Genomic DNA, 24,685 nt, shown 5'->3' with positions numbered 1-24,685 from the left:
GCTGAGAGCCCAGTTTAAGGTAAAGTCCACATGTGGTTCATTTAGCCTACCCTGCAGCATTGGGTCTTATTCTGGAGGGCATATTTGTATATGGTACCCACTCCAGCCAATCCTCACTTGGTTTTTGGCATGCTTGCTCCAGAGCATCTGTCCTGCATGTCTTCTCTTCTGATTCACCATAGAGCAAAAAATAAAAATCTAGGTGCGCTACCTCTGGGGGCTCCTGTGACACTGGCATCGATGGGGATTGTAGTGACTAGGTCTGGCATTGTTTGGCCACACCATCTCCACACAATGTATCTGTATACTACTGTACCCTGTGTCTCTATTACAAAGCCTCTCTGTGTCCCAAGCTCTCTCTGGCCTGGCAGAAGATACTGGCAAGATGGAAGACAGCTGGTCTAAAGCTCTATCCCTCTCACTGTGTTTCTTTTTACCCCAAGATGAAAATACCTTCAGAAAGACAGGGGTTATGTTGGCTCATGGGTTAAGGTTATAGTTCATACTGGCAGGGAAGTCAGTGCAGGAGCCTGTGCAGTTTTTCACATTGTATTCGCAGTCAGGAATCAGAGATAAACAAACTCTGGTGCTCACTCCGTTCTTTGTCTTCTTTTTATTCAGTCTGGGACCCCAGCCTGTAAGAAGGTGCTACCTACATTTAGGGTTGGTCTTTTGTCTTCCATTAAACCTCTCTAGAGACATCCTCACAGTTACGCCTGATGTGTTGCTTCTAAGTGTTTCCAAACCCAAGATAACAGTGAAGATTAAGTTTAGCCATTACAGTCTTCTTGCCTTTGTTTTGAAGCAGTTTCTAGTAGCCTCTCTCAGCAACATCTGGCCACACTGGATGATGGCCCAAACATTGCATAGTCAGTATCAAAACAACCCACTATTTCTGCTTCTGGAGCACTGGAGAACTTTCCAACCTGTTGGGCTAGACTTGACTGCAGTGAGACTGACCAGACATTTTTAATCTGTGCAAAGCTATACAAACTTGCAATCAATGAGCAACATGCCTGCCTAATGAGTCTGAAGGCCCAGCTTTGTATCCCAGCATCCACATAATAGTAGGCTATAGCAGCCAATGGGAGGAGCTTAGAGAAACAGGTGAATCCTTGGAGCTTATCTTCCAGCCATGTTAGCTGCTCAATAGGTTCCAAGTTCAGTGAAAGACCCTGTTTCAAAAAATAAGGTGGAGGGTTGAAGTAAGGGCTCAGTGCGTGAACAGTGAGTAAGGGTCTCTAGGTCATGGGTAAAGCCAGGCCTGGTGGCATGGCAGTCCTAGTACTTCGAAAACAAAACTGAAGGCAGCAACAGGTATTCTGAGAGGTCCCAGGTGAGTCAGCCAGGCATATGTTAATCTTGTCTCCTTTTAGTAAGCACCTAATAGTGAACTCTTTGTCCCATGGGCTTCATTTTTTAAGAATACACAGTTATCCATAATGGCTGTACTAATTTGTATTCTCCCCACTGGTGTGCCAGGTTTCTCTCTCCTCCCTTTAGCCTGAGTTCCTTCTCTTCTCTCCTTGAACCAATAATCCAACCAAACCCGTCTTTCTCTGCTTTGATTTGCATTGTCTCATTTATTGGTGAGCAGAACATCTTTTCATACCCCTACATGTCTGCTTAAATGTCTGCTCACACCCTTTACCAATATATAATCCGTTCAGGAGGGGTGTTTTGTTTTGTTTGTTATTTTTGCTTTTGAGTTTCTTACACATTTTGGATAGTAACATCCAAATGATGCCTCCAAACATTTCTTGCTTAACAAATGGTTTCATTATGGAAACGGTTCATTTTGCTGTGCAGCCTGTTAGTTTAATGCAATTCTATTTGTTTGTTTTTACTTGGATTCACTGCCCATAGCCATTCTGTATAATCTTTCAGTATAGTATATATGCACACGTGCATGCACACACACACACACACACACACAGGCACACATTTTATGTGTATATATTATACATAATTATTATACATAATACATATGTCATATTCCATATACACATATACACACATATACAAATGAAAAAAATTTGGATTTTTGAGGCAGGGACTCTATCTCTATGTAGCCTGGAGTGACCCAGTACTTACAGTGATCCTCCTGCTTCTCCTTTGAGTTCTTTTGATCATATGTCACACATGTGCCATACAGCCAGCTAGGGTTTTTAATATACTTTGAGTTGACTAATTTAATTTCTCTACCTATGAGTCTCCTATTCCCTCAACATCATTGTTAAATAGACAGCACCTTTGCCTTTTAGCCATCTTGGTCAAAAGTTGCTTGCTGAACGGGATGGTGAAAAGCCCACAGGTCTCAACCCTATATAAGGAACTACAGGCAACTGAGGAAAGCTAGGAGTGGGAGAGTACAGCAGTTGTTTGTTCAGGGCCAACTAGTCAACCTTGACAGCATACGTACAAGTAACATGGACTCATTGCATTTAGGAATATAAATGTAAATAAAAATACATATATGGATACAATAACAATTCATGAAAAAAAGAGGCTGTACATTTGAAGGAATGTGTGGAGCTATATGGGAGAGTTTAGAGGGAGGAAACAGAAGAGAGAAATATAATTAGATTACAATCTCAAAAACAAACAGAAAAGGTCACTTGAATTCTCTTCCAGAGTCTATTCCTTGGGAAATGTGCCTGATTTTGTGCCTGTGCCATGCTGTTTTGATTACTGTAGCTTTACTTCATATTTTGAAATTGGGTAGTATGTTGCTTTTAATTTTGCTCTTTTTGTTGAAGATTTTATTGGCAGTTCAAGATCCTTTGTGGTTTCCTACAAATGCTTGGTTTTTCATTGCTGTTTGTTTTTCTTTTTCTGAGGCTATTTTTTTGTTTTTGTTTTGTTTTTTTTTTTTAATTTCTGTGACTTCATGGGCTTGTACTGAGCCTGCAGTTTACTTTGGTTTGTGTGGACATTTTGACAAGATTAATACTTTTGGGCTTTAAGCATGGTATTTAATTCACTGTATCTGTGCCTTGTATGATACCTTCCAGGAGTGTTTCTGTCTTCAGTGTTTGGATCTGCCTTATCTTAGTTAAAATTTACTTGGTTTAGTAGTTTGTTGTGTGGTATATTGCATTGTTCCTGCTGATTAATCACTCACAAATATTATGTTTCCATGTTTTCAGGTAGTGTTGCTCAGGGCAGAGTGGAAGTTTACGTCAGGGGACAGAGGTGTTTTAGAGACAGGGTAGGGCAAATTCAAAATGGTTTTCTAATATTTAAACATCTTCCTCATACTCCCTTCTGGGAGATATTTTGAGAACGTGTATTCAGTAAAGTAGTGGCTGAGAATGTCTATCTTAAATTCATGGTGAAAAGTCTTTCAGTGCAGGACTTAGACCATTCCATTCAGCTACAGGCTTAAGACCTCTAAAGGGCCTAGACATGAAGCTGTATTCCTTCCACTCGTTGACAGGCTTGTTCCTTGCTATGAGTCATTCCATTCTAGAGATGCACACCAGGCCTTCTTCCTTTCTGTAGGTACATTTAGAATAGTGAGAACAGGGCATATTCCCTAGGCATGGAGAATGTTCTCCTTAGCAATGACTGTGTTCTGGGCCCTCTTGTGCAGTCTGTAAACAAAAGACAGGTGCCTGTCCTGGAAACGGAAACATCCTTGTAAGGTGGTGTACTAGATAACAAGTTGTATAACTTGCATGGGAGTGACCCCTGCATGGAGATCAGATTAGGGGTGGGGAGATAGTCAAGTTGCTGGGACCAGACATATCTCCCACTTTGAGTGGGAAGGCAATAGGTAAAGTTTTTGCAAAAGAGGTTTTAGCACCTAGTTCTGCAGGCAGTGGAGAGGTTAGCCTGATTGTATCTTGGGCATCATCAGCCTGCTACAGAGACATAGATAGCAGGATCCTAAAGAGTGCAGGTGGTAAGGACAATTGGAATAATGACCAGAAGGAGGTTGAGTTGGGGAGGCAACAGAGAGGGCTGGAACAACTCCTGGGGAACTTCATATATCTGGGTCCAAATTAACACAACCTGGACTGTGGGGTGGGGGTGCACATGTGTATGTGTGTGTGTGTGTGTGTGTGTGTGTGTGTGCTCATGGTTTCATATAAAGGTTAGTTAATCTTGGGTGTCTTCAGGCATTCTAAATCCAAGTTTTGAGACAGGGTCTTTTCTCTTTCCCTGATATTCATCAGTTTGGCAAGTCTGGCTGACCAGCAAGACACAAAGATCCTCCTGTCAATGTGCCATCATGCCTGGTTTGTGGGTCTTGTTTTGTTTTGTTTTGTTTTGTTTTTTTGTTTTTTTTTAAGGTGGGTTAAAAGGATTAAACTCGGGCCCTCAGCAAGCACTTTACCAACTAAGCTATCTCCCAGGCCCTATTTTCTTTTGACTTACAATAATCATTTCACCTAAATAACAAAGATTCTCCCTGGGCAGTGTTTAGGATATGTAATCTCTTTAAAGAATTACCACCTAATAACTGTGTTTCTCTCTGATCACTCTAGATGTCTGGGTTTTGCTTCTTCTGGACACTGAAGCAGCCCATTGAAATGCAATGCAAGTGGGTTTCATCCCATTATCGTGTAGCTTCTTGGTAGACAGGGACGGTAAATATTCCATTTTGCAAACTCTTAACTATGTAGCTAGATAATTAGCTTGTGAAAAACATAGTCAGTTTTGCAAACGAGTAGAGATTCTGGAAAGTAATTAAAATTAGTCATTATTGGGACGCTTTGGGGTTTACCTTCTACTGCGTGCAGTTAAGGTCTTGTCTGAACACAATTAATAAGGAATAATAATAATTTAAAAAAAAACTCCACCGAGCATCTGGTCCAAAGTGACTTCTAGTTTACATCTGTCTGTGTAACTGGTAGTTGAAGTCTGGGATTCCTGGGAGGGGATATCAATGTTTTGCATTCTTATTATTATGAGAATTTCATCGTTTTATGTGTGGGAGAAATGCTCTAAGTGTCTAGCTTTTATAACTAAAAATATTTATAAAATACAGGGATTTTGTTCAGGGAGAATAATTTCAATAAAGCATTGTTTTTATTTTATAATTAAAATTATGATGGTCAGCATCATGATCAACCCTGGTCATGTGACAGTTAGCAGGAGCTGCTATGAAGTTTGATGAGTGCCATGTGTTCTTCTGATATCTTCTTGTTAAGAACTAATAAGGTGGAAATTGGAAATATGAATAGTGATTATGGACCACTACTGCCATGACTGTGTATTTTGACTGATACCAAGAGGCTTCAAGGATGTCACTGAAGCTCGTTGTCTTTTAGGAGATTTATTAGACGTTATTAGTACCACAGACAGACAGACAGCAGTGCCGGTCCTCTGAGGAGGATGCAGGACCATGCACCAGAGTCAGGGTCCCCTTTTACAGGTTTCACAGGAGTGGAAGAGGTTCTTTGCCATTGCAGTTGATGGGTAGTTTGTAGTAGGTGCTTGGAGCTGGAATGCTCTGATTTACCCACATGGGTGAGGAGGGCAAGACGCTAGAAAAATAAGTCAAAGTGGTTATAGGAACCAAATTTCTTTCATTTTAAGAACTGTCCTTATTTAATCAAAATGAAGGAGCTATACAGATAGTAAGGCTGTGGCTAACATATATACCCTGGAGAATTTTCCTCCATATCTTGACATCTGAAAGCGCTTTCTACATAAAATAGAACATGAGCCATCTAGAGACTTTACTCAGCAAGCACATGGTGTGACCGACTGCAGGTACCAGATGGTCCTCTCTTATGATACTGATTCATGGCAGCCCTGACAAGTTAAAGTGATGCTTAGATTCAGCTGCCAGTAAGCTTCCTACCCCACACCCCACACTCCGACCCCTTCTACCCCCACCCACATCTGACCCTTCTGAGAAGAGTATGAGGTTTTCATGGCAGGGCCTGGACACTGCAGGCAGAATGTGGTTAAATGAATTCCCATCTCCTAGGTTTTTGACTTTATACAATCCTGTCTTTTTGGTTTTATCTTTACTTTCTTAGTGGGAACTCAGAAGCATCTTTACACAGTGTTTCATCTGGTTTTTGAGACATGGTCTAGCTGTGTAGCCAAGGCATGGCCTTGAACTAGACATTTTCCTTCCTCAACTTCTGGAATGCCAGAGATCCAGGTGTGCACCATTGTTCTGGAATGACTGTATGTCTTGATGCACACTTTGATTGTTAATTAGTTACTCTTATTTTATAGTAATATCCATGGCCCTACTTGCTTGGCTTGTGGTGTTTAATTATGGCTGGTCCCTAGTTGATAAATACTTGCTTAACATGATAAATTAGTTCTTCCCTAAACTACTATTCAGAGTAGTAGTTAAAAATTAGCCCGAGAGGCATGACCATTAATATCACTGAGGTGCTGGGAAGATGGCTCTGTGATTAGGAATACACAGCACTCTTTCAGAGGACCTGAGTTCAGTTCCCAGCACCCACATCATGGGCCTCAAGACTGTCTGTGACTCCAGCACAGGAGGCTCCAGCACCCTTCTCTAGCCATAACAGACACATACTCACACACGACACACATTTGTACACAATCACAAATAAAATAAATCTTAGAAATTATAAGCAAATAGAATCACTGGGAACACAAGCCCCTGCTTCTGTGAGCTTGAAGTTGTCCTGACAGGTGCAGGCCTGGAACAAGGCTAGAAACAGACTGAGATGAGGAAGGACAACACAAAGTGTTTACAGTCAACACCTTGATGCATCTAGAAACTCGCTCCAGAGCAAAAACAAAAACCTTTAAAGTCACAAGTGAATTCCATTAAGTCACATCATAAAATATGCCAATATACAATATGCCAGAGTAGTTTTCCCAGATATATAGAAAGAATAAAAACTTATTAAAAAACAAAACAAACAAACAAACAAAACCTCACTTTACTCTTTACATATGAAAATAGCAAGATCTTTTAAAGATATCTACAATAGCATCCATGAAATACTCTCTCCAATGGTATAAAAATGTCTGGGACAGTATGGTTTGTGTGCTTAAATGAAAGACCTGTTCTGTAAGCCTCCTCAATTCGTGTAACAATTTGTTGGAAGTTCAATTTGAATCCAAATGGATCTTGTTTCAAACTAAAATATGTGGTTCTGGAGTTTGTTTACAAGATGATATTGGCTTGGGGTGGTTGGAGAAAAGGCTTAGGGGTTAACTCAGGAGAACCTGGGTTAAAATCTCCAGGACCCAAGTAGAAACTTAGTGGGTTCATGAGTACCTGGCTGTAATCCCAGCACAGGAGAGTGAAGCCAAGATCTCTGTAGCAAGCTAGCTACATTAGAACTTGGAAGCTCTGCTTCAAGGAGAGATTCAGTCTCAATATAAGTAAATAAATATATAGGAGATAGATAAATAGACAGACAGATAATATAGAGATCCTCCACCAATATAAATAAATATTTAGAAGATAGATGAAAGATAGATAAACAGACATCTAGCCTCAATATAAATAAATATAAGATAGATAGATAGATAGATAGATAGATAGATAGATAGATAGATAGATAGATGGATAGATGTTTAGACATCTAGTGAGATATCAGATGTCAACCTCTAGCCTCCACAGACACACAGACACACAGACACACACACACACACACATACACACGCGCGCGCGCGTGCGTGCACGACACATATAGTTGCACCTACACAATGAGTACATGCAGATGCAAAAAAAACTATTTTTTTTAATTGGAGTTAGACATACTACTGTGGTTCCTCCTTCCTTCTTTTTGTGTTTGTTTCTTTGTCTGTCTGTCTGTCTTTCCTTCCTCTCCCTTCCTGTCTGCCCATCTGTCTGTCTTCCTTTTGCTTCCCTTCCTTTTCCTTCCCTTCCTTTCCCTTCTATTCCCTGCCTTTCCCTTTCCCTCCCCTCCCCTCCCCTCCCTTCTCTTCCCTTTCCTTTCTTCTTTTACAAAAAAAGGTAAATTAGCAGAGAAACTGGAGAAATGTGTGTAAAACAAGCCTCAAGTTAAGACTGTCAATGGAGAGCAACCGTCCACTGGAGCTCTAATATATAAGGTATTGATTAAGACTAGTCTGTTTCTGTGTATGGATATAGGTTCAAGGAATGAATATTGCCATAGCTCATAGAGAATTGGAGATCAATGTCTCTTCCTCCCCCTCCTTTTTTCTCTACTTCTCTCCCAGTCCCTTATATACAGTCTACCAATGTAATTTCTAAACTTCAAATAATATGTATACTTCAGTGACTAAATACCCGATATACCATATTTCTCACCCCCCTCTAAAAATCTCCCTTACTGTGTTTGTCTGTCTCCTCCCGTTCCCTTCTGAAGAAAGACACACAGACCGTCAGCCTTCAAGTCTGCCACCTGTGACTGAGCATAGTGTTTTCAGTTCACCTGTTTGTTGTCATTAGTTTTCTTTCTTTCTTTTTACTGCTGACTTGTGTTTCATTGTACAGATGTGCCACAGTTGGATAGGTATAGGGAGACAGGCATTTGGAGTGTCACTGAGGCTTAGTGTGTGACTGTCTTAGGCAGCAGCCCTTTGTACTGCTTGGCCTGCTTCCTCTAGGGTCTCAGTGCTGTCTACACTGCACAGTAACTGAGTGATTATTCAGAATTGCACTTGCGTCTGCTCTGCTGTCATGAACTTGTCCTGCAGTCTTCCCTCTTCCCTTTGCTTACCACACAACACAGCAAAGTTCTGGCCTCAGGATCTCAGAGAGCTGGAGTTCCTTGGAGCTCAGCAAAGAGTGAGGTGGCAGATGGGAATGTGGAGCCTATAGTGTGTGTCTGCTTTTTATGTTATCTTTTAAATACTTGCTGCCCACACACATTGTTCTTGGATCCCCGCAGTCACAGTCCACCACACTGGAGATTTTTAAAATAAATACTGAGAGGTTTTTTGTTTTGTTTTGTTTTGGTCTATATTACATGCTATATTACATGGCTTCGGTCAGACAAGCTATTGACTGATCTGCTGTATAATATTTGCACACAGAGTCACTTGCATCTGTGTCTGCATAATGATGTATTAATAAGAATTCCATAAGCATTGCCCTATGACATCTGCATTCTATTATGTAAAATATCAAACTTCAAAACATCTACCCACTACTAAGGACCAATCCCACAAATCTCCCCAACCTTTGATGAAACTTTTACACAAATCTTTTCTCTTTCCCACCCAGTAAAAAATGCTAGCCTTATAGAAAGGCTGCTCTACATTCTTGGAACTTGATGACTCTAAGTAGCCGATCCTTTCCCCTTTGCTTAATTGCTTTTACTCTTATTCAACTGATCACATCCAGTTGAGAGGTTAAACTTCCACCAGGGTTGAATCTGAGTTACCACTTGAGTTAAGATAAAAACTAAGTGAACTTTCCATGCCAGTGTGTATTCTTACCCTATTTGGATCATGGTACAAAAACAAAAGTAAAACAACAACAACAACAACAACAACAACAACAACAACAACAGGGAAGTGGAGGTTGCTTTGGTTTTTATCTAAAAAGAATTGCCTTGTCTGGTTATGTTCCCTTCTCTGAGTGTGTCCATGTGTGACAGTGAGAACATTCTTAACAAAACTCCTGGTGACTCCTTCATTTTTCCTTCTGGTTTTGATCAGTCCCCCATGCTGACCCATAGCCCAGGATGGTGTTCAGCTCATAGTCCTTTTGCTTCAGCATCCCACGTGCTGTGATTAAAGGTTTGAACCAATCATATCTAGCTATTGATTTATGCATTTTATTAAGCTAATAAAATTTATTTTAAAATATACAACTCAGTATTGACATTTTTAAGTCATCAAAATAACTTATAATAGTTAAATGCCTCTTAAATATACATGATATTTTCTGAAACTAAAAGTAATATGCACTCAACCAGTTTTTAGAAACCATTTGAAACATTAAACGTGATAGAAGTAGAAAAAATTCTCTTATGAAGTCCTTTATGAAAGGAAATTGTGACAGGTTCCTGATTAAACAGAAACTGTTCCATCTCCAAGGGAGAATACACAGTGTAACTATGGCTTCATAGAATGAATTGGGTAGTGTTCCTTCTATTTCTATTTTGTGGAATAGTTTGAAGAGCATTAGTATTAGGTCTTCTTTAGAGGTCTGATAGAATTCTGCACTAAACCCTGGACTTTTTTTGGTTGGGAGACTCTTAATGAGTGCTTCTATTTCTTTAGGAGTTATGGGACTGTTCAGATGGTTTATGTGATCTTTATTTAACTTAGGTGTTTGGTATCTGTCTAGAGAATTGTACATTTCATCCAGATTTTCCAGGGTCAGCCCTAGGGTACAGACAGAAACTGGAAAGATTCTGTCCCCAGCTGTTCCTTGGTTCCAGTGTCCTGTTGGCTCTGGGCAGGTTCTTTTAGGGTGAGGAATTTGAACAGAGTGGTGGTCTTAACTGTGCTCACAGGTATGTAGGGACTCCTGGGAGACCAGCTCTTTCCTGATGGTATTTGTCTTTGGAGTGCTGTGGGCTCTGGGCCCAGACAGAAACTGGACGGATCCTGTCCTAGGCTGTTCCTCAGTTCCTGGGTCCTGAGGTCTCTGGGCAGGTCCCTCAGAGGAGAAGTGGTGGTGTTACCAGTGCTTACAGGCATATCCACACTCTTGGAAGACCAGGTCTCTCTGGTTGGAATTTGGGTATGGAGAGCTGTGTCACAGGATCAGCTCCTGCACTGACATTGACTGGAAGGCCATTTATGCATTTTTAAAGAAATACTATTTATTTGACTCTCTCTCTCTCTCTCTCTCTCTCTCTCTCTCTCTCTCTCTCTGTGTGTGTGTGTGTGTGTGTGTGTGTGTGTGTGTGTGTGTGTACGCACATGTGTGTTTGAATGAGTGAGAGGATGACTTATGGTCATCAGTCCTTTCCCACGCCCTGTGAGTCACACTCAGGTAGTCAAGCTTTGCACCTTGTGCCTTTGCCTTCTGATCAGTCCTGCTGGCCCTTAATTTTTTTTTAACTTAGTATGTGATATCCTTCTCTTCCTGTATTATTCAGCCAATGTGAGTAAAACCAAAGACAATATTTTTATGATCTATGCATATGTTTTGCCTGTTTCCAATTTACTGTATACCCATGATGGCAATCGAGTCCTTTATAGACAGAAATCAGTTGTAGAACTATGTGGACATTGACTCCCCAATTAGCTAGCAGGGTGGCTGAGGCTCTGTTCCTCTCATTTCTGTTACTTCCTGTTCACTGATTCTGTCTATCATGTCATAAGACTTGGGAAATCCTGAGCTCTCTAAGGCTCTAATATTGCCTGATTTATTGAGTTTATAAAAATAAGATATAAAATCTCTGCTTTACTATCTTTCTAGTGTTGACATCAAATGAACTTTATTAAGAAGTTGCATACATAGTATATAATCTTCATTGCGCTGTGTATCACTTGCTTTTTATTGCTGTGATAAAACACTGTGAACAAAAGCAAATTATGGAAGAAAGAGACTGTTTGGGCTTACAGTGCCAGAGGGAGACGCCATGAGAGATCATCTCGGTCTACACGAAGGAAGCAGAGGGGATAAACTGGAAGTGGGGTGAGGTCATAAACTCAAAGCCCACCCCTAGTTACATGCATCCTCTTGGGACACTCCACTTCCTACTAGTTCCATAACTGTCCCTAGTGGCACTACTTGCTGGGGACTACATGCTCAAATACATGAGCGTGTGAGGGACATTTCTCACTCAAATCACCACACTCTACAACATATAATTTTTGTACTTTTTAATCCTTTATTATCTATAACAAATGTGAGCAGGGGTTTAAATTATTACATTCAATAAGTAGCAAATAATTGTTATAGGTAAGTTTATAGCCAAATATTCCCCTTTGGCATGTGTCCTTTAAACATCTTTCCATAATTATGGCCTCTGTAAAATTGAAATTGATTTTGTTTTTAAAATTAGATTTCCTTCCTTGGTGTGTCTGGAATGAAATGAGATACCAATACTTTATGAATTCAACCAAGCACACTATTTAAATTTAATATTTAATTTTGTTGCTAGTAGTTTAAAACCCCTAATAGATGGCATTAATGTAGTTTATCAGCCATGCTGCGTTCAGTTTTATTTTGTGCCTTTTTATAGTCTTCCCTTTGGTTCCTCATAAAATAAGGAAATTATGATATTTTGGAAATTAAATGAGCAAAAATTAAGCATATGTTGAATAAAGACATCATGTTATTGAATTTATCCCTCCCATTTTTGTGCCTGTATGTGCACACGCATGCCCCCTTCCTTCTTCTTCTGACAAGATTTCCTTTCATGGGGCCTTCTAACTCATGCCTTAGTTTCTGAGTTCCTGGTACCCCCGGTTTCTGCATTTTGTTGGAATGTGGAGAAGTCAGTGGGCTTGTTGCTAGATCTTCACCATCTTCCTGCCTCCATATCTGCTGGCCACCACTGCTTGTTCTCTTTCCAGTTTCCAGAATTCTCTTGTCCTTCATTGTACCTCAATACCTTGGTCCCTGTGACTCCGAGTTGTTGATATTCTTTGAGACAGGGACATTCTCTACGTAGCCCTCGCTGTTCTGGAACTCACCTGTGAACCAGTCCAACCTGGATAATCTGTCTTTGCTTCTCAAGTGCTGGGAGTCAAGGCGTGTGCTACCACACCTGGCTGGGTTCTGCTTTTGGGACATGCTCCTTACTGTCAGCATTGTGAGAGGAACCAGAGACAGACCCGGCTTTGAATGTTTTCTGTGTATTTCCCCCCATGTGTCTTTTGTCAACCATCATTGCCATAAAGACTCTAGGGAGGCTTTGACATCTTGAGATTTTCTTTGTATTCTTAACTTTCTCATCTCTTACTTTGTAATTTCTTGGTAGAAACCAGGGCATAGAAGTATGTCACTTCTGGCTTTTCATCTCAGACCCAGAAAACCTTTGTGTACCATATTTCCTTAGTGCATCAGTACCCAGACCTTACCCATATGGACTTATTTTGCATTGCCTTTCACTTCTCAAAGGAGAGCATGACTCCCAGGCACATGCATCCCTTTCCTGCATTCTGTTCTCACATTGCTGCTTGCTTATTGATTCTTCTGTTTGACTCTTCCTCAAAATGTCAGTCCTCATGAGTCCCCTGGTTCATCCATCCTCCCACCTGGCCTGCCATTCTTTCCCAGAGTTGCCTCACAACAGGTGTTTAGAATGCCACTGCTGATTGCTGCCTTTTTTTTTTTTTTTTTTTTTTACTTTGTTTGACACGTGGCCGTTCTCGGTATCCAATGAGATGTAAGTATCTAAATGGGATTTCATTTCTCAAGTCACTGTCTTGGAGAATGCATTTCATTGTTTTCCAAGACCCCTGCTAGGTGTCATCAAGTAGCCTGGATGTCAGGTCACCTGCACTAGCCTGTCTTTGCCCCTCAGCGTTGACCCTCCGTGCACCTGCCATGAATTCCGGATGTGCGTTCACTGCTTTCCAGGAGCTTCCGGGAGCTGGAGCTACTCCGACACCTCATGGAGCTTTTGGAACTGAGCCAAGTGTTCATGTTTCCGCTTGTCTGCCACACATCCCAGATAGCAGAGGCTCCGCACGTGTGAAGTGTGAGCTTTAGGACAGATGAGTCAGCTCACACCCAGCTGACAGAATCACCAAACTGTTCACCAGTCCTGCGGCTGCAACTATTTGTCTTCTACCTTCCCAGCTCCCCCAAATCAGGGACAAATTTGATTCGGGGTTTTTCTTCTAATCCATGTACTTGTTCCCAAACTTTAATCTTTTCATGGACACAGCTGACAGAGCCACTGTGGCAAGACTGGCTTTGTTTCTGCAGTACCTTCTTTCTACCACCTCCATGCCACCCCACCCCCACACTGTTCTACACTGCAGCAGCATCTTATGTTGAATTTACCTGGTGCACACTATCCCCTGCTGCTCTACTAGGCTCCTGTCTACAGGTTCTTGGTTCTGCCTGTCTTCCCTCCTACCTATCTTTAGTTCCCCTGTCTTTGGTTTTGACTTGCTCTCGGACTTACCTGGCCCATGGTTCTCCTGCCTTCTGTCTTCCTGTGCCCACTTCTCCATCCTGTCTGTGTGGCCCACCCCTCCATGCACCATCCAGGTCACAGAGGGGTTTAAAACTGGCCACTGAAGCCAGTTCAAGGAGTTGTAAGGTGTATGTGGAGTGGCAGATCACAGGGTCAGGAAGTGATGTAAGGTGTTGCTCTGTCTTCGCAGAGATGTTACTCTGTCTTTCTTGAGAGATGTGAAGATAAGAAGGTAGGAAATAGAGTACTCAGAAGAGAGGTTGCTCCTCCTCACAGAAGACATCTTTCCTTCCTCATGGGTGACATCTCCATCTTTCAAGACCACCTTTGAGAGACCTAATACATGCTGCTTATAAAAATAACATGTGCTTGCCATGTCATTCCTTCCAGATAGCCTGGAATCCTTTTCTTCTAGGCCTTTCTTTCTTTCTTTCTTTCTTTCTTTCTTTCTTTCTTTCTTTCTTTCTTTCTTTCTTCTTTTGTTTTCTTTCTTCTTTTGTTCTTTCTTTCTTTCATCTTGTCCTACAGATTCCTTTTATTGTGAATTTGTGCTTACAAAATAGCTCTATTTTTGATCCTCAACTCTTTTCCTTGCATTACTAAAGCACTTCATGGTTCTGAAGTTGATATCTAGGGATTGTACAATAGTTCTGCCTGACACTGAGATTTGACAGCTTGAATTAACAGACACCCACAAGACAGTTCACTGCACATGGACTGTAGGTGAACACTGTTCCTCCTGGCCTCTCTGAGGCCCTCGGAATACTTCCAAGACAGTGCTTGCAGTGTTTCTCTTGTTGTTTACCTGAGATTCAAAATGGAAGTGGCATTCTGCATTTATCTTTCAACCCTACAAAATATATAACTTACCCAATTTCTTGCTTTGAATGCTTAGATATTTTTCAGAAATGCAATGGACACTGTTGGACGTAAAATTTCCTCTCATGAATTACCTTTTCAGGTGGGTTGTTAGAAGGAGAATTACTGAGAAGATGAGTATTTTCTTTCCAAGACTTTTCAAACCTCTCGCCAAATTGCTTTTTAAAAAGGTTATAGCAATTTACGCTCACACGGGCCGTGTGTAAGAGCCCTCGTCCTCTCCACCACTACCACTCAGCACTTAAATCCTGCCTTGCGCTTCTGGCAGCAGATAATGCTGAATCATTTTCTTCTTGATTACTAATGAGGTTCACATTTTTTTTGTTTATGAGGCAGTTGATGTCCTGGTTTTTAAGTACAGTTGACTTCTCTGCCCTTACCCTGCATTGCTTTGAAGTCATAGGAATATCTCTTCTTTTTATTTCCTTAATTATTTTTAGCCTGTGGCTAGAGCTGCAACCCACTCCCCAAACTTAAGTTCCAAGGAGCAGGTCTGTGCAATGGCTTACTGCCAGCCTACCCACTGTTTAAAAATAAAAGTCTCAGATGACTCCTAAAATGCATTTAAAATAATCAAACCAAAAAGTGGTATAATTTTCTTGAGGCTGTTGAATTAGAAGTCTTTCTCCCCCAAAAGTTCTTTCTAGTTTTGTGCCTGGAATACAGCGGATTTCAAATATTATTTTCACAAAAACCACTTCATCCATTCTTGCAGACAAATACATATCCTAGGTTACACTGGGTCCTGGTGGAATTTGCAGCTCCCTGGTGTGAGCAATACTTGCCCAGTACATGTATTAGTATCCCAAGGGTGGGGCTCCATTTCCCCAAGGGCATGGAAGAAAGAGTGGATACGTCTGTAAATTGTACCACATAGGTTTCCCCTGAGCTAGTGTTGTCCCATCCAACTTACAGTAGTGCTGAGCTCGTGAAACTTGCTTCTTTTAAGAAAGGAGTGGTTGAGTGGTACAAATTGCTTTTGGCCCATTTCCTTAGGTTAAGTAAAGGGGGCACACAGGCTGCCAGACAACACTCTAACCCATGGTGGTGGTGGCCCTCTCTCTGCCCCTGCATGATCTGCTTTAATGAGCCCCCAGTGTCATTAAATAAGGGGCTGTTTGGCTGCATTCCTGAAGATGTTCTCATTCAGATAGAAGACTCCAGGCTGGCCATTTACATCTTTCTGACACTCACTTTAAGGATACCACTGTATTCTTGGGTTTTGGCCTCTCTCCCCACCATTTTCTTTGCTTAGTGTGGACCTTCAGCATTACCTGGCAATCAGTCTTTGGTGAATGAGTCTGTGTCATCTCCTCTGCCCACTGGCCTGACCCAGGCATGCTGCCTCTTCTTATGGATGTGGATTTGAACAGAGTCTTGGATCTTCCCAAGCCCCTGCAGTGGTCTTTCTTTCCTTTCTTCTAGCAGCTTGACCTTTCATGGGAGGAGGGGCATGTTAATGTCACACTTCTGAATCTAAATCACTGACTCAATGGCTCCATTCTTCTAAGCATGGGCTAGGTGCATCTGCATCCATTTTTTTTCCCAGAAAGCCCCTCTTCTCAAGGAATAGATAACAGGTTCCAGACAGCTGCATCCAAGCAGAATTTGAGACATGTTATTATAGAAGTCCTTCCCTCTCCTCTACCTGCTTTTTCTGGTAACTACAAGAATGGAACTTGGTGAATCTTTAACTCAAGTTGGTTGTCAGCAACCAAGTATGTGCATTCCCACCCTGGAGGGCTGGCTTCATACCTGGCTTTACCACCCACTCCTTTGAGGGTCCAGTTTCTGAATCTCACATCCACCGCCTAAGAAATGGAACAATCAACAAGCCACCCAGTGAGTGAATGAAAGCCGGGCTTCAGAGCTTGGCCAGTGGGCCACCTGACAAGACATGGCATCGTCTCCCAGGGAGAAGATGAAGTGCACAGGCAGCTTCCCTGGAGCCCACTCGGGTGCCAAATAGTTATGTCTTTCAAAAGTTCTCATTCATAAATAAATATCCTTCCCATGCAAAACAAGCATTATTCTGCTCTTTCCCAGAACACCACCAACTTGGAATCTAAATCTCAACAATTATCATTATTCACAAATAATTTACATTTCTGGGCAAATGGAAGACACCATATCATCATTATTGTATTTGTTCAATTTGCAAAATGTGTCCTTCGAGGACTCATTTGGAAGCCTGTGTGTATATTACAGATAGAAAATGTATTGGAGTCTAATATTCACTGAGGAGTGCATGTTCCAAATTAATATAAAAGACATTTAGGCATTCAAATATATTGTTGGAAAAAGTGGAATTACTGAAAAGAAATTTGGGAGCTCATTTACTAAAGGAAAAATAGAAATGTGTCTCAAACTATGTCCCTCTTATTATTCTACTAGACTCATACAATGTAATGGAAGTTTGTCTATGTTGCATGTGGCTTCAAATGTTGTTAACTTACGGGTACATATTTAAAAGCAAAAAAGGCTCTATGATGTTAGCTCCCCAGTCTGCCAGTAAAAAATTGTATTTCTAGCAACAAGACTGCTTAGCCCTGCACACTGTCCCAACTCCTTGGCCAGTTGTTTTGTTTCCTTACCCTCTCCATCATCTTGTTGGTTTGTTTTCTTCCTCTGTTTCCTTTCTACCCAGCTCCATATGAAGAATTCCCATCCTTCCCACTGGACATTGCACTGAGATTGCCTTTCTCCCCCAGCTCTTCCTAAGAAGCAGAACTCACAGTGGGGATTGGTCTATAGTGATTGCCTCTGAACTGGCCAAGGAAGACATGGGCAGATTTTGAGAAATAAAATGCCTCTCTTTTTGCCACAGCCCAAGAAGTGGGGCTGTGCACACATCTGCCTGATAATAAAGACAACTGAATTCTAAGAATGTTACATAAGTGATTGGGATTTCATTCTTGTCGTTAATTTTTGTGAACTTAATTAAAGAAAAAACATTTAAAGCTTGGTTTCTTTTTTTCCTTTTTTTTTCTTTTTTTGGAAAACCTTTTGTCAAGATGTATTTAATATAGCTAGAGAAGAAAACAATGTACTGTGTCCCTTAAAACAAACAAACAATTTCTGAGGTCAGAAGTAATCCAGGCCCTTTCTGGTTGGCCTTGAGCACCATGTAGCAGAATTGGGACTTCTGCCTAGATACCAGGCCTTTCCCTGATGGTTGATGAGCTAGCTCCATAGTTAATGTCAGTTATTTCCATGAAGATTACCCCTTCTCTATCTAATTCTACCTTCCAATCCACCTACAGGGGAACTTTGTGGCTTGCATGACAGCCATTTTACGGCAGATGGAAGACTACCATTATGCACACCTGATAAAGACCTTTGGGAAAATGAGGACAGATGTCGTGGTGAGTGTCTTTTCCATCCTGTCACAAGGCCAACAGTGGAAGTAGGCGGTGACATCTGTATTTCCATTCAAAATAGATTTCTGCATAAGAAACTCTCTATTTGGTATCAGAAACTACTCACGGCTCTATGTGGATGCTTTGGACTAGCCTGACCTAGAGAACAACTTAGGTCTGAGCCTAGAGAAATCCCATCTGTTCTGGTCACAGCAGCCTTTCCCTTGCTACTGGGTCACTAACAATCATGTGCCCACAGTCATTAGCTCCTGTCATTTCTTGGTTGACTTTCTATAACAGTAGCTTGGGAGCTACCCTCCTGGACCTGAAGCTATCTTCTGCTATTAATTAGTGCTAATCATAGACCCTCATCAGCATATCTCCTAATAACTCCTTAGTTCTCCTCACACAAACTATGATGCAACTTAATTGGGGAGTGTAATAAGGAAATTTATTGCTTAGGAGCTACCTCCCTAATGGCCTGAAATTACACTGCCATATGGCGAACATCCTTTGCAAAGCTGCACCAAACCTGCTGGCAGGCTTTCTAGTGAGAAGCTAATGTGAATTTTTGGATTCCACTTTTAAGGACCCATTGATCCTATTGAATGCTCGTAGGTTCCTGTGTGGCACAGCTAGCTTGAATAGTATTTCCAGAGCAAGGCCTATTGCAGTTGGCCTCAACCTTACTAAAGGAGGGAAACAATGGATTTTTTTTTATGATTTTTTTCAAAGAGCTACATGAAAGACCAGGTTTTCTTATGTGTGGCTATAGTAGGAAGGTGGATATGCAATAGATAAACAGACAATAGATAGATACACTGACAGCTCATACATATGTAGATGATAGGTAAATGAATCCTTAAGGGCAAAATGAATTTATACCTCAAAATTATAACAAATTTCCTTATAGGTAGATAAATGATGGATTGATAGAAGATAGATTGGTAAATGATAGATGATTACTTGATAGATAATAGATGATAGATATATTTATTGATAATAATAGATGATGGACATTGACAGCTAGCTAGGTTGATTTGATAGATATAATTATAGAGAAGAATATAGGTTCCATAGATAAATTATGGATAAATATAGACAGATCATTTCTAAGAACAAAATAAATCTATACATTGAAATCATAGCAGTTTTCCATAAGTAAAAGGGTATAAAAATCAAATCAGTAGCCTTCCTCTTCTCAAAGGATAAACATGCAGAGAATGAAAAAAGAGAAACAACACCCTTTACAATAGTCACAAGTAATATATAATACCCTGGTATGATTCTAACCAAGCAAGTAAAAAAATCTGTAGGATGAGAATTTCAAGTCTCTGAAGAACAAAGAAGATCTCAGAAGATAAAAAGATCTCTTATGCTCATGGATTGGCAGGATTAATATAGTAAAAATGGCCATTTGCTGAAAGTAATCTACAGATCCAATGCAATCCCAATCAAAATTCCAAATCAATTCTTCATAGACTTAGAAAGAGCAATTTGCAAATTCATTTGGAATAACAAAATATCCAGGGTCTCGAAAACTACTCTCACCAATAAAAGAACTTCTCTCGGAATCACTATTCCTGACATCAAGCTATATTACAGCAATAGTGATAAAAACTCTATGATATTGGTACAGAGACAAGCAGGTAGATCAATGGAATAGAATTGAAAACCCAGAAATGAACCCACATACCTATGGCCACTTGATCTTTAACAAAGGAGCTAAAACTATCCAGTGGAAAAAAGATAGCATTTTCAACAAGTGGTGCTGGTTCAACTGGTGGTCAGCATAAAGAAGAATGCAAATCAATCCACTCTTATCTCCTTGTACAAAGCTCAAGTCCAATTGGATCAAGGACATCCACATAAAATCAGATACACTGAAACTAATAAAAGAGAAAGTGGGGGGAAAGCCTCGAACATATGAGCACAGGGAAAAAGTTCTTGAACAGAACACCAGTAGCTTATGCTCTAATATCAAGAATTGACAAATGGGACCTCATAAAATTGCAAACCTTCTGTAAGGCAAAGAATACTGTCAATAGGACAAAATGGCAACCAACAGATTGGGAAAAGATCTTTACCAATTCCATATCCAATAGAGGGCTAATATCCAGTATATACAAAGAACTTAAGAAGTTAGACTCCAGAGGACCATTAATCCTATTAAAAAATGGGGAACATAGCTAAAAAAAGAATTTTGGGCTTCTGATGGTTTTGAAGACAATCTATCTATCTAGAGTACATTTAACTGTAGCCCCTTAACTATTCTCATCTATCACCAATTTGAAATATCTTTAAAATACACTTTTAACTAACTCAGAACCATGAGTTTGCTATCCAGTCTTTAACTCTTATTGCTCAGCTCTGATATGGATGTCTCCTGAGAGCCTCTGCCAGATCCTGACAAATACAAAGGCAGATGCTCACAGCCAACTGTTGGACTGAGCACATGGTCCCCAACAGAGGAGTTAGAGAAAGGACTGAAGGAGCTGAAGGGGTTTTCAACCCCATAGGAAGAACAGCAATATCAACCAACCAGACCCCCACCCCAACCCCCCAGAGCTCCCAGGAACTGAACTACCAACCAAAGAGTACACATGGAGGGACCCATGGCTTCCTTCAGCCACATATTTGGCAGAGGAAGGCCTTGTTAGGCATCAATGGGAGGAGAGGTCCTTGGTCCTATGAAGGCTTAATGCCCCCAGTGTAAGGGAGTACTAGGATAGGGAGGCAGGAGTACCCAGGTGGGTGGGGAAACACCCTCAAAAGAACACACATAGAATGCAGTCACTGATAAGTGGATATTAGCCCAGAAGCTTTGAATACTCAAGACACAATTAACATGTCAAATGAGTCCCAAGAAGGAAGGAGAAGGCCCTGGTCCTGGAAAGGCTTGATCCAGCATTGTAGGGGAGTACCAAGACAGAGAAATGGGAGGGGGTGATTGGGGAATGGGGCGGAGGGAAGGGGGCTTATGGTATTTATGGGGAGGGGGAACTAGGAAAGGGGAATCATTTGGAATGTAAACAAAGAATATAGAAAAGAAAATAAAAAGCACAGGTTATTACCACAGGAGGGATGGGATAGAGGGTTTTGAGGTGGGGACCAGGAGAGGAGATAACATTTGAAATGTAAATGAAGAAAATATCCAATAAAAAATGTAAATAAAGAATATATTCAAAGAAAGAAAAAAAAGGGTATACAATGTTCAATTTTATTTGTCCAAGTGTTTTTGTTTTCTTTGAATATCAAGAAGTTTACAGTAGGGACATAGCCAAATAAATTTTTTTTTAATTTTTTATTCGATATATTTTTATTTACATTTCAAATGATTTCCCCTTTTCTAGCCCCCCACTCCCCGAAAGTCCCATAAGCCCCCTTCTCTCCCCCTGTCCTCCCACCCACCCCTTCCCACTTCCCCGTTCTGGTTTTGCCCTATACTGCTTCACTGAATCTTTCCAGAACAAGGGGCCACTCCTCCTTTCTTCTTGTACCTCATTTGATGTATGGATTATGTTTGGGGTATTCCAGTTTTCTAGGTTAATATCCACTTATTAGTGAGTGCATACCATGAGTCACCTTTTGAGTCTGGGTTACCTCACTTAGTATGATGTTTTCTAGCTCCATCCATTTGCCTAAGAATTTCATGAATTCATTGTTTCTAATGGCTGAATAGTACTCCATTGTGTAGATATACCACATTTTTTGCATCCACTCTTCTGTTGAGGGATACCTGGGTTCTTTCCAGCTTCTGGCAATTATAAATAGGGCTGCTATGAACATAGTGGAACATGTATCCTTATTACAAGCTGGGAAATCTTCTGGGTATATGCCCAGGAGTGGTATAGCAGGGTCTTCTGAAAGTGAGGTGCCCAGTTTTCGGAGGAACCGCCAGACTGATTTCCAGAGTGGTTGTACCAATTTCCAACCCCACCAGCAGTGGAGGAGTGTTCCTCTTTCTCCACACCCTTGCCAACACCTGCTGTCTCCTGAATTTTTAATCTTAGCCATTCTGACTGGTGTAAGGTGAAATCTCAGGGTTGTTTTGATTTGCATTTCCCTAATGACTAATGAAGTTGAGCATTTTTTAAGATGCTTCTCCGCCATCCGAAGTTCTTCAGGTGAGAATTCTTTGTTTAACTCTGTACCCCATTTTTTAATAGGGTTGTTTGGTTTTCTGGAGTCTAACTTCTTGAGTTCTTTATATATATTGGATATTAGCCCTCTATCTGATGTAGGATTGGTGAAGATCTTTTCCCAATTTGTTGGTTGCCGATTTGTCCTTTTGATGGTGTCCTTTGCCTTACAGAAACTTTGTAATTTTATGAGGTCCCATTTGTCAATTCTTGATCTTAGAGCATAAGCTATTGGTGTTCTGTTCAGAAATTTTCTCCCTGTACCAATGTTCTCAAGGGTCTTCCCCACTTTCTTTTCTATTAGCTTCAGAGTGTCTGGCTTTATGTGGAGGTCCTTGATCCATTTGGATTTGAGCTTAGTACAAGGAGACAAGGATGGATCAATTCGCATTCTTCTGCATCATAGCCAAATAAATTAATACCACACAATGTCCTAAGATTAGTTTGAAACCATAGCATAGTGAAATTTGATTGAATATTCATAATATTTAATTTCATCATTAAATCTTCAGTGTCTGTCTATGGCTTGCTTTAGTCAGTGAAAATAATAGTATTACATTGAGTGACTGACTACACAGATGATATTCTTGGATGAATGATAGTTTTCAGGATAAGAATAACTACTTATACTGAAAAAGGAATCCCACCATAACAATTGGTACATTATCAGAACACATATGTTCTCAAACAGTACACATGGTATTAACATGTCTCATGAATTTAGCTACAGCATGGGATGAAACACAGCTAGACAACATGACTTCCAAGGATGTGTCTGAGTTACTTTTCTGACACTGTTATAAAACACCATGAACAAAGTTGACTTAAGGGAGGGAGACTTTACTCTGGCTTATAGTTTCAGAGGGACAGGAGTCTTTCCTGGTGCAGGGGAGGCGTGGCAGTCACTGGTAGGTATGGCAACAGGGAACAGAGAAATCACATCTTTAACAGCAAGCATGAACCAGAGGAAACTGGAAGTGGGCCCGAGCAGTCCCTAATGACACACTTCCTCCAACAAGGCTGTACCACCCAAACCCACCAAGCAGTGCTACCAGCCAGAGGTCAGACCATCAAATAACTAAGATGATGGGGGGCATTTCTCACTCAAGGTGCTACAGGATGGCAGTGCCTTGTTGGCTTGGAATATACCTTCTCCTTCCTCAGAACAGAGAATCAAGTAATCAGCTCCATGTTGTGGGCCGAATTTCCCAAGGGGATTGGTTTTCTTTTTCCTCTTAGACACAGGCATCCAGAGAAATCAATTATTTGCATACAATTTGATTTCTATTATAAAATGCCATTTGTTATTTGTATGTCTCAAATTCCCACGGCAAGGTTTTTTTTATTGTTGTTAGTTCATCAAAACCTTCATGAAAATATGTTCCTACCCACTCCCTGTATGCGGAGAGTATTTTATTTTTCTACTCTCCCAATTACCACGAAAATGAAAAGATCATTTCCTGTGAAATAATTGGAAGTTAATTAGTATTCCAATATGAAAATGGCCCAAAACCATTTTCCCAAGTCTTGCTTGCTTCTAACAAGCACAGCTCTGGATTCTCAGATTCAGCTCCACCCTACCCAACCCCCCCCCAGCTCCCCCCACTTCCACCTCCCCCAATTGCTGCCACTGGGTTAATCACTCTCACATAGATTCACAGTCATTATCACTCCAATAACTCCACAGGGCTACTGCTGTCACCTTCCAAATGGTCCTTTGTCCCCAGGGTAGCTAGAGAATCTCAACCAGGGGAAAGACTGATCTAGGAGAGAAGACCAGACTGGTGACACTCAAGCCTCCCTCCCAGGACACACAAGCTGCTTCCTCAAGACAGAGAGCACTGCAGAGAACCTGTCTTGCTTCTGCCTAGTGCTGGGTGTTGCCCTGGGTCTAAGTCTCAGCATCAGGAGTAGAAGCAGGAAGCTTGCCCCAAAGCCTCCCTGCTCCCAGACACTGTTTTTTACCATGTGTCACAAACCTCCACTGGGCCACTCTGGAAGAGCCTATACTTATTCATCGCACTGAGACCCCCATGAGCCAGTTCTCTGACACCAGCTGAAAGTCCTGCCCTTCAACTCTACTGTCAACCTGGATGTAGTCATGGATTCCACAGATGATAGGGCTCACCCAGATCCAGCTGTAATTCCAGGCCCCCATACTTTTGACCAAGCAGCTATTAAAGAGTTCCTTTAACCCTGGCCTTGAGGTCCATAATTTGCCCATCTAGCTCACAGCCCCCTGGGAGAAGCTTGCATATTCTGTCCTGTTTATTATAAAGGATACAACTCTAGGAAAAGCAAT

At 41.0% G+C, this 24,685-nt stretch overlaps 1 protein-coding gene across 1 annotated transcript in view; it reads left to right on the top strand.

Moving 5' to 3' along the window:
* The window catches only part of Dock1 (dedicator of cytokinesis 1), a 510,172-nt gene that overhangs the window by 304,966 nt on the left and 180,521 nt on the right, over positions 1-24,685 (top strand). Inside the window, exon 28 of the mRNA XM_052196505.1 lies at positions 18,146-18,247. Within this exon, the coding sequence (XP_052052465.1) occupies positions 18,146-18,247 (102 nt within the window). The remainder of the gene's footprint in view (positions 1-18,145; positions 18,248-24,685) is intronic.

This window comes from Apodemus sylvaticus, chromosome 1 (genome assembly GCF_947179515.1).
Source record: "Apodemus sylvaticus chromosome 1, mApoSyl1.1, whole genome shotgun sequence".
Taxonomy (NCBI): Eukaryota; Metazoa; Chordata; class Mammalia; order Rodentia; family Muridae; genus Apodemus; species Apodemus sylvaticus.
The sequence above is the reverse complement of the archived record's forward strand: the minus strand, read 5'-3'. Positions and strand labels throughout refer to the sequence as shown.